This window comes from Grammomys surdaster, unplaced genomic scaffold (assembly GCF_004785775.1).
Source record: "Grammomys surdaster isolate TR1022 unplaced genomic scaffold, NIH_TR_1.0 325, whole genome shotgun sequence".
In the NCBI taxonomy this organism is placed as follows: domain Eukaryota; kingdom Metazoa; phylum Chordata; class Mammalia; order Rodentia; family Muridae; genus Grammomys; species Grammomys surdaster.
Window position 1 is genome coordinate 5,220,081 of NW_021604744.1, and position 11,651 is coordinate 5,231,731.

Genomic DNA, 11,651 nt, shown 5'->3' on the forward strand with positions numbered 1-11,651 from the left:
AGGAAGGAAGGAAGGAAGGAAGGAAGGAAGGAAGGAAGGAAGGAAGGAAGGAAGGAAGGAAGGAATTGGGTGGGCTGGTTGGTGGAAGGAGGGTAGGATCTGGTAGGAGTTGGTGTTTGGGGAGAGGAACACATGATCAAAGTATATTGTCCAGTATTAAAAGGTAGATAATTTAGCAGGGCTATTAGAATAAACAAAAGGTGGGTATAAAGCAAAGTATATTTAGATTTAAGAAGTTTTAAATACTAAGAAGAAGAATTACTAATTGGTGATGTAATAAACATAGTTCCTATGTTGCTTTTAGTACTATGAAAGGAAACATGCATTTAGAGAGCAGTAACATCAATAGATTGGTGGTATAATTAAGATCTTCCCATGTAAGGATTCATTTAATTGTCATAAATAAACATGTGAGATTATTTCATCAATTTTTTAATCTCGAAATACTAAATCAATTATGTGTAAGTTAATGGAAAATATTAGAGATTAAATGACATAACCTTAAATAGTATGACCTTTAAATGGATGTAGTTGAAATGAAGACACAAAAGTTACAGAAGAATAAGCATTGTCACACAAATCTTTAGAGTGGATTAAAAATAGTTTTTATAGAATAGACATGTCTTTGTTTATAGGTCCATTATACAGCAAAAGGCCTGAAATGGGGAAGCTTAGGGAAAAGTTATTGATGCATGGATGCATTTGAATTTTAGATAGAGGGATTAAGTCAGGGAAGAGAGGAATAGGTATGGATTTATCATAAGATGTCCAGGTGGCTTGTTGATGGAAATACATATTCGAAGAAGTGAAAGCACAGATATATGGCAAGTGGCTTGATGTAATTTTCACTCTGTACTCAAGGAGCAGAGTTCACATAGATTTGATCTTTGATGGGAAATTATAGATAAACCTATACAAGAATACTGCCTTCTAGGGGTTGAGTGTCCAGGAAAAGAGCAGGGTTGTGTGCTACAAGAACTTGTGCACAGTCAGAGACAAGGAGAAACAGGAAAAGAAAAGAAGGGTTTGTTGTTTGCTTTATTTTTTGCTTTTGTTTCTGATTTTTATGAAGAAGGAAAAAAGAGTGCATGAAGGAGAAAAAAGAGTGCAATTTAGGAGGAAAAGGTATTAAGGGAAGATCAAATGAAATGTTTCCTGGCTGATGAATGCTAAAGAAACAATGGTTAGGGCTTGTAGAGCTGACCCAGTTAGTGATCTACTGGTCACACAGGTGAGAAGACCTGAGCTCTATCCCCAGACCCCATGTTAAGGGCTGCCGTGGTAGCTCAGAGTTGACCTCTCAGTAACGGAGAAACAGAGACAGATGAGTTCTCTGTCAGTTCTGGCCAGCAGCCTAACCTGAGCTCTGGGTTAATGGGTTAATTTTCCTCAAAAAGAGTTTGAGAGATCCTGAAGAATGATAATTGAGATTTATCTCAGGACACACATGCAAGTGCACACCATTTTGGCTCACAATCAATGCTTTAGAAACAGAATTCAGTGCATATAGGTTTCTTTTTCTTTCCCAGGTTATCATGTAGTCCATGTTTCAACCCAAATGACAATCTCCCATGTTAAGTTCTTATATAAATCCTAAAAGAATAATTTTTGAATCTCTGAAACATTAAATCTTACTGCTCCAATATAATTCAATGATTTTAATCAATATTTTAATTGATTGTAACTTAATTTAATGGCTTAAAACCTAATAATAAAGGCATTTGTTCTTTTTAACACAACTGTAACCAATAACATAATTCTCTTTCACTTTACAGATATAATCCACAAATGTAAGAAGTTTAATTAGTTTATATTAATTATGCATACCAATGAGGTTCCCTGTGATATTTAATTAGTTTATATTAATTATGCATACCAATGAGGTTCCCTGCGATATTTTCCTACATGTGTAGAACATATTTCGATCATATTCACTCCTCATGTTCTTTGTCCTCTCTCAGTGATACCTTTTCTCTTCAAGCACTACTTTTACCTGATTTCTTTATTGGTGACAGGATGGATGAGTTTGCGTAGTGTTGTTTACATGAGGACAGGTAGGATTCAATGACCCCTCCCCCTCCCGCTAGTGAGATCCTGCTGTGTCCACCTTTTGCACATCATATTGAGGTACTAACAACTCTGATCAGTTCGTGAGCAAAACAGCCATACCAGCCATATCATGACCCCACATTCCTTCCTCAAGCTCTATATTTCCTCTAGCCCTTCTTTTTTTTTTATGCTCTTTGAGATTTAAGGAGAGTCACAGAGATGCCTCATTCTAGGCAGAGCCATAAAGAAACATTCACTTATTCTCAGTGATTTCTCAGTTATCAGTCTCTACAGTAACCACCATCTAATGCAAACACAAGCTTCTCTGTAGTGCTTGTCTATAAGCATGGAAATAAAATATTAAGAAGGCAGTTGGAAGAGGACAAGTCCACGTAGCAAAACAACTGTAGTTGTTAGGGTCTCCAACCTCTACAGCTATGAACATTTGACTTAGATTTCTTGTGCCAGGAGAGAATTCCCTTCTGTGCAACGGAGCCTCACATCTAAGCTGAAAGAGGTGGGCCGCTCCCACCAAAGTCATTGTCCTTTTTAGTATGTTATTCTACTGAGAGCCAGTACTGGGTAGGTTGAATGTATGATGAGAAAGACAAAAGTCTACCTTTTAAGGAAGTATTTAATGCATATGAGATGTCAATATAAATTGATTAAGCAACAGAAAAAGTGCCATGTAATAGTGTGAGTTACTGTCTATATAGTTAGTTAGTTAGTTAGTTAGTTAGTTAGTCAGACAGCTAATGCTTGAACCAAGATTTTGAGGAATGTGTGAAGCAAATGAGTTACAGTTTTCCCTCTAACATGTAGAGTCTATTTCTAAAATACTAACTGAACATTTGCTGAAGGTTTGCTATGTTCACACTATTCAGATTTCATTTCGTAGTTATTATAATTCTTGAGGTAATGACAAACCCTATTAAAATGTCATCAATATATTTTACCTCTAAATGTGCTAATTTCATATCACTCAATATGTCTTATCTTTACATTATAAGGACAGTAGGATATAACTACATTAAATAATCTGTGTAAACTCATGCAACTCTATAATATTTAGTTTCTAATATAGCATTTGGTTTCAATATATACTGAATGTAAAATACATGACTCGGTTTTCACATAATCTTTGGTGAATGGGGCAATTTTTATAATTTTGTGTACCACCTACTCCAATACAAGAAAATATAAGGGAGCTTTAATGATTACATTAACACTGACTGTTATATGAAGGAAACATACACACTTGGTTTTGCCATTATATTAAAAGAGTACTCACCCACTCAACTGTCAAAGTTAGTGTGCAAACTTCAGTCTTTGAGTGATAGCTGGCCCACCCTAACAGTCTACTAGCTTCTCAGTTCAAAGAACAAAGTGATAAGTATGGTCAAAAGTCATTTCTGATCTCATAAGAGTATATTGACTTATTTTCACTAAGGACTGAAATAATGTTGTGTTTTGAGTAACACAAGATAAACAGTAACTATTATGTTGGGCCTTAAAATTTTTATGACCTGTAGATCCATAGTTTTGTGGCATAAGTCAATACAGATTTCAGCTTTAATATTCACAAACACCTTTATCTCAAGAAAGCTGTGTAAATCAGTTTTGTAACTTTGCTCTAATACTGGGCTAGTGTGGAAATAAGCATTTTGGCCTCATATCTTTTTCAAAAGGATCTTATCATAGAAGAGCAATAGCGATCTGAACATCACATGATCAGCTCTATTTCCTCTATTCATGCTTACAGTACTACAGGATTTTCAAACACATCCTAACCTGCTGCCTTGCTTTTCTCTAATGGGTTCCATTATTCTCAGCATTAAGCAATATCATCTCCCAAAGGCAGGAAACTCAATTCACACCTATGAACTAAACAGTTGATCAGGATATGTTAGGGAAACCAGTAAAGCATGAACCAAGAGAGAACTGGTATAAGGCTCAATAATGCAAGTGTCCCTAAGACTATTTGCCCAGGCTGCACTTATTCCAACCATATGCTTTCAAGGAGACTCAACCTTAAAAAGTATGTCACTTCTCCCTCTCCTTTCCTGATCCCATCATTCAGGAATCGATATTTCCAGGTGAAGAAAGTAGGTTAGGTTGTTCCTATGTTCATGGACTCCTTTAGTCTAATTTTCTATAAATATGTTTCTTCCTCTTCCCCTTGAACACTCTTGAACCCAGGCATTCTTCCCACATTACTTAATTGGAAGCTATAAACTCCCTTTGTTTGCACTAGTTACTATGACTACAAAGACTTCCTGTTCTGAGAGTAAAAGCACTAGAAAAGAAGCTGGGCAAGCATCTATGGTAACTCTTCCCTTGCAGACAACGAAAGGGACCCTAAGGGGTTTAGTGTCTTTCCATTTGGTCCCAAAGCTCCTAAACAGGAGACAGTTTCTAATAAAAGGTGTTTCAGTCCTGATGCTGTATATTTAATTGCTTCATGTTTTCAGCACTACTGGTATACATGGTTTCTAATGTGTATCATGCACACACACAGATATAAATATGCACACACACACACACACACACACACACAATATTCCTTCTTAATTTTGCTCTTTGAAAACTAGTGATGCAATGACTAATTAAGGAATTGTATTGTTTGTAAAAACACAATCCGGAAATCCTCAAACATATGATTCACAGAGGTCATATTGAACAAGATTCCAAAGAGGAAATATGCTTATTTATGGAATTCATCCTCAAGAATTTATGATCTTTATTTAATAAAGATTAGTTACCATCCCTTGAATTGCCCAACTTTGGAAGAAAGGTGTTCTGTTGTTGTTGTCATTGTTGCTGCTGTTGTTGTTGTTGTCGTTGTTGAAAGCTCCAAATGTACTCAAGCTGCCTCTCAACTTCTCTCTTTTGTCTCATCAACACAGATATTTTTTTCAGAGTTTGAAGATTACACCTGGCAAAAATCTTTTGTTCAATAACATTTCAAATTAGCTTAACTTACTGTTCTGTTGATAAGGGAATGTTGCCACAGGTTCACTTGAAAGGTTGCTTTAAAAGCAACAAATATGGCTTCACCATTTACACACTGGCTCTCCTCCTAAACATTAACCAAGAGAGTGTCCTTCACGTGGACAGCATTCCTGCTTCAAGTATGTGACAAAGTTACTCAAGTTTTCACAAGGTGTTCCTTATGTTCTGACTAAACATAACAAGGTCCTAGCAGTTTCCATGTTCATTATAAAAAACAAACCAAACTTGTTTTCTTTTTCATAGGAAGTTGTCCTTGAAGAAGGAACCACTGCTTTCAAAAACTGGGTTAAAACAGGCACCACTGTATACAGACAATTTTGGATCTTTGATGTGCAAAACCCAGATGAGGTTGCAAAGAACAGCAGCAAAATCAAGGTTAAACAGAGAGGTCCTTACACATATAGGTGAGTGAGCTCTTGAGAAGGAGTAGTGTTCTCACTTTGTTTCTGAGAACTCTTTCTCCTAAGGAATTCCATTGTATTGAAGTATATTTACTTTCTTGCCAACAAAATTTACATAAAATGTTTTTCCTACAAGTAAAGGATCTTAGTCTATAGATTAAGGTTTTTGTCTTTATATGCTACACTAATGTTACCCAATATTATATGAAAAAGAAATATAGACTTTATTATCATTTGAAAGCTATTAAATAGCTCCCCTACTCAAAAACTTATGGATGATTTGTTTGACACTTCTGTCATGTTCCAAACTGTGTAGTTGGCATGCTGAGAGTTTTATGAATACATGATGAGCATCTTAAAATGAAACACATATCTTACTTCTGTGATTACACTGGTATGGTTTCTAAGGCAGAAACAATAGCAACACCCATCAACCGCTACAGCAAGTGGATGGAAAAGCCACTAGCTGTGCATTTGAAACTCTTTTTGTGTAATTCAGATATGTACTCAGTTTTGAGAACCACAGAAGTAAAAAGATTTTGCATAGTTGCAGTTCCTGCTAAGTGTTGAGGTCAGCTATGTATTGAGATTTAAACAGCAATTTAAAACTTACAGTATTTCTCTCTGCTATACTTTTATCTTAAGTATTCCAATAGTTTATTTAATAAAGTTATACCTAGAATCTTAAATAAATACATCTAGGGGAAATAATCAGTCAAAACTTTTCATTGGAAGAAAAAGAAAGAAAGGAAGAAGAAAGAAAGAAAGAAAAAAGGAAGGAAAGAAGCAGTTGTAGAAGAAGAAAAATGATACCATCAAATGTCCACATTCACACAGAGATAGAGACTAGTAATCATATTTCTGCACACAATTTTCTATGTAAATTAAAAGACTCTTTTCCTTTCTACTCTTAGAGTAGTAAAAGGCACTTGAAACAAACTACTCTACCTAAGTATTAGGGATAGTTTTATTTTCCTGTGGGAACACAGTTAAGTTTCTTGTATGTAGTGAATTTCTTTCAAAACAAAACACAACTGCTTATGCAACACAATGAGTTCATATCACAGATTATTATATTTCTTATTAACTCTATAATCCACAGTTGTAGCATGTTTTTAACGCAATAGGGTTGTACATTTTTAGCCTCTCCAAAGCATGTTTCTGAATTAAATTTGACACTCCAATTTATGGAGAAATAGCAATTGTTGTAAGTGTTATGTCTGCTATACCAACAGATGATTTATGGACTACCATGTCTTAATAGTCTTCTATTTTCTGAAATATTTGTAACAATGTATAATTTTGCCAAAGAAGATTGTGTTCTTGTAACTACAAGGAAATATTTTTCGTGATATTATAATACTTAATAGCAAAATATTGTGTGAATATCATAGTCTAAGAAATATGAAGAAATATATTGGTATAGTTTATATCTATGAAATCTGTAATCTACTATAAGACCTAAGAAACAAAATTTAAATATATGCCTGAGAAATATAACATGAATAAAATAACCAAAGTTGAGGAGAAGAGAATAGTTATTAGAATTTAAGAATCTTCCCCCTTCTTTCTCTCCCCTCCACTCTCATTTAAGGATAGTGCTTCTATGGTTTATGTTTTACTTTTTAATTGTTTGTTTAGAGATAATGATTTTTGCTTTTAAGGAATTTATGAAGCTACAATGAGCTGTAAATATAGCAATTAATCCTAGTTATATTCTCCTATAAAGCATATAAATATATATATATATGCTTTATATATATATGTATATATAATTTCCATATATACATATCTCCCAAGTTGTATATATGTATACAACATATATAAGTTACATATATAAGTATAACATATATACATATTCTAAGTATGCATATATATGTACATATATATATATATATGTATATATATATATATGGACTATAGGAGTTATTCCTACAACTTCTAGCTTATTTAGGTATAGAACTAAAAGGTGATAAATTAGATATATTTGGTTTGTTTGTAAAGACAACAGAGAAAACTGGGAAGGAGTAGAATTTATAGATAAAATTTTCACACAGGAAGCTCTCCTTTGTATGGCAACTTCAAACTGTCCTTAATGAAGTGTGCTTCCTGTTTCATGAGATCATCAAACTGGAATTTCTTTAGCTTGTCTTGATACCTCAAATGAAGGAAGGAAAATCAGATTTAAGAAATCTTAGAAAAAGTTTACACTATTGAGAGGCTTCTGTGTGTTAAGTGAAAGCATGACATGCTATTAACAACACTCTGAATCCATTTTAAATTGAGGCTGTAGAAAAATACGCCCCCCTAAAACAGAACCGCTGGTGAATTGGCTAATGACTGTTAAAATGATATTGATGAAGCAGTAATTGACAGCATAAGACATGATTAAAGAAAAAAATTGTGTTGTTTAATATCATATTTATATCTCAATCCATAATAATTCTGATTACTGTAGTTCCTTCTAGATATTTTACATTTTAAAATTTATGTTTTCTTTGGCAAGAATAGTAATAAAGGCATCATGTAACCATGGGTGAAAAGCTACTTCCCTTGACCTTATTTACCAATACATCTGCAGACATGATTTTTAAAAACAAGGAAAAGAAAAAAAAACAAAAACCAAAAAAAAACAAAAACACAAAAAACAAACTGAGGGATTATGCTCTTTCAAAAGAACTTTCTTAAGATGGGGCAAGTTTTACTGATTTCATATTCTCTTACTGAGTGCCATCTACTGGTTTGATATTGTAAGTGCCATTTAGGGAACAATGAATGTGAAGTATTTAGCTTTTGTTTTACCTAGTCATCCCTGCATTGAAGTCTCTGAAATTGCTGTAGCCTTACTTGAATCGGTATTAATAGCTACCTTAATTTTAAAATAGATATTTTATGAAAAAAGCATTACTAGGAATTTAGGACCTTGGATTATTTTGGGTTTGTTAGGTTGCTTAAGCATCTTACTTAACAGAGAATAAATGATAAAGCTATGCACAACATCTATCAAAATGTTGTTCCTGTTTTTTAGACCATGAGCATTTTTGAATAATATAGCCATATTTTAGAATAATATAGCCATATTTTAGAATAATATAGAGAGGGCCAGATATCGTGGCCTACCTTTGTTCTTATCTGAACTACCTAGTTGCAGCCTGAGATAAAACACACCAAGAAGTAAAAAAAAAATACTGAACATACCCCAAACTTATTATGTTTATGGGGACACAAAATCTGTATTTAAAATAAATTCAAAAGTTTCCTATCAAACTTATAGGCTCGTGATTTTTCAATTCTATAGCTATAAGTAATCTAAAATTGATATCCAGCGATAGAACCGTGTGCTGAGTAAGGTCTACCCCATTTCACTTTAATGTCTGCTTTGTACAGACAAAACATTTTCTTCTACAAAACAATCACCTTTTAACAGAGTCATGGAAACTATTACAAGTGTTAAAGGCAAGAGATTAAAACTAGAACTCAATATGTAAAATGAAGGAACAGAGTTAAGTCTGGGTCCCTTTAGATTGGGGATGACTATTGGTTGCTTAATGGTGGTTTCAAGAATGTACTTACTTAACAACATGTAGGCTGCATAGGCTGCCCACTTGGAGATGTCTTTCTAATATGAAAAATATAGTCATGCACTCAGACCCTCTTTACTTCAGGACAAAGACGGCCATTTAGTTATATTGCTCTTGTATGTCTAAAATCTCACTTTGTGAATTATATTCCCGTCAACTGTTTTTCTCTCATACTTTAAACAGCACTCAAGTACTTGAATTTTTCAAACCACATTATCATGACCTTCGGTATTTTAAACTTTCTACTTCTAGCCCTTCTTATGTATACCTAGATTTACTTAGATTACCACATGGAATTGCTACCAAAATGAGTTTCCAACCCATTCCACTTTAACCAGCCCAAAGCCCAGTGTCTATTTTAACTCAGTTCATTCTATTCTACTTTTCTATTCCAGGTTTAACAACCTTTGCCAGAGATGTCTCAATAGTTAATTGTTTACTATGAAATTCTGTTAGTGTAAATTGTGATTTGTTCTGGTTTCGAATAGTATTTGTTGAAAGAATCCAGACATTGGTTGTGCAAGGTTTCAACACCTCTCATTTTGTTGATTTATGTTTGTTTCAGAGTTCGTTATCTAGCCAAGGAAAATATAACTCAGGACCCTGAGGACTCCACTGTCTCTTTTGTACAGCCCAACGGAGCCATCTTTGAGCCTTCACTGTCTGTTGGAACAGAGGATGACAACTTCACGGTCCTCAATCTGGCCGTGGCAGTGAGTGGATAGCAGCTGCTATGTGGACCATTTCAGAGCCTGTTACAATGAATCTCATAAGCACCTCATAATTTGGCTTTAGTTGTTTAACCACTTCATAAAAACCATGCTTAATGCTATTTTGTCATCTGGAGAGATGACCCGATCAGCGTAATCAATGAACTTACTTGATTGATTAGTTATACTCATTTAAAACCAGCTCTCAAAAAAGGTAACCATGTAAGGGATTAGAGAAGATGGCAAAAATTATAATTTTATAGTAAGCATGATTTAGCAGATTTTGAAGGTTTATTTTGATTTTAATTGAACTTGATTGTTATATTTAATCCATTTATTTAAGAACTATAATGTACTGATTTCTCAGATAGTAATTTTTTTTTTTGTAGGCTGCACCACATATCTACCAAAACTCATTTGTTCAAGTTGTTCTCAACTCCCTTATCAAAAAGTCCAAGTCTTCTATGTTCCAAACAAGAAGTCTGAAAGAACTCCTGTGGGGTTACAAAGATCCATTCTTGAGTTTGGTTCCATATCCTATAAGTACCACAGTTGGTGTGTTTTATCCTGTAAGTACCAAATATAAATGTTTGCTATATTTTTAAGTATGTAAATAAAATATTAATGGGAAACATTAATAGTTTTGCCTATTTCCTCACTAGTTAACCTGAGAACATATAATTCATTATTTTTAAAGTATAAATCTTACATGCAATCAGTTTTCATAGTGAAAAATTACTTAGTATGTTTGATTAAATTAATTTTAATTTAAAAATAAATTGAATTTTATTTGTATACAGAATTGAAAATTCCTTTGTAAATATGTAAATATTTGCAAATTGTATTTACTTTTAAATTTTCTAAAGAATCAAGATTAATATGTCTTTGTATTAAAAATTAAACATGTTGATCATATCTTTCCTCATTTTTGAGAGCTGTAATTTTATTAAAGTTTCAATTAGAAAGTTACTGTGAATTTTCACTTGAGATATTCAGCAAGCTCCCCTTAGTGAGGCTTGCCAGTCAGCTTCCCAGAAGGGCAGTTTGGTGATGAGGAGAATGTAGGGTTCTTGGTAGACGTAGCTTTGAATTACAGTCTTGGATTCCAATGGGACGAGAATGAGAAGGCTTACCCACGCCTCTGTTTTGATCGTTGTATAGTCGGACACTGGGTAGCAATACTGCTTACGTTCCCGTTCCTTGTTGCTGCTGTTTCAGATTATTCAGCTGTATGTCAGTTAAATATAAACAGAAAAGCCTGAGGTAATTAGAGTCAATTTTATTTGAACCAAATCATTATAGCTCCTTCTTTGGCTAAGAGATTTTTAAATTTTGTTTGTATAATCTTGTTCATTTTAGTAACCACTACTAATGATTTGAGAAATTGGAATATATTTAGAAATCTGTAGACATCATGTAAGTTTAGCTCAGTGTGTCCTTACCTGAGCATAATAGGAAGAGCGACCAACATTACAGCTGGTTAATTCATAGCAATGCTAGAAAGGCATTCATACCCTCTGCTAGCTATTTTCTTATATTTTGTGAGCATATGACATTTATTTGTAGGTACTTTTTATATTCTAACATTAAAATACTTAAAGCTTAAAATGTAAAACTCATATTGTGTTATAAATCACAAATGATAAAAATGATTCTGAATGACCCCTTTCTGAAAAATCTGAAAGTAAGTTTGTCATACGTGTTATGACATAGTAAATAAAACTTGATCCATGAGTAATTTTTTATTTATATTTTTTCAGTACAATAACACTGTAGACGGAGTTTATAAAGTTTTTAATGGAAAGGATAACATAAGCAAAGTTGCCATCATTGATTCCTATAAAGGGAAAAGGTAAGTAACTCTGTGTGTGTGTGTGTGTGTGTGTGTGTGTGTGTGT

The 11,651-nt window shown here is 33.6% G+C and overlaps 1 protein-coding gene across 7 annotated transcripts in view; it reads left to right on the forward strand.

Moving 5' to 3' along the window:
• The window catches only part of Cd36 (CD36 molecule), a 52,566-nt gene that overhangs the window by 24,528 nt on the left and 16,387 nt on the right, over positions 1-11,651 (forward strand). For all 7 annotated transcript variants that reach the window (XM_028778128.1, XM_028778125.1, XM_028778126.1 and 4 more), the window contains 4 exons: positions 5,305-5,465; positions 9,609-9,756; positions 10,143-10,322; positions 11,514-11,605. In XM_028778128.1, the coding sequence (XP_028633961.1) occupies positions 5,305-5,465; positions 9,609-9,756; positions 10,143-10,322; positions 11,514-11,605 (581 nt within the window). The remainder of the gene's footprint in view (positions 1-5,304; positions 5,466-9,608; positions 9,757-10,142; positions 10,323-11,513; positions 11,606-11,651) is intronic.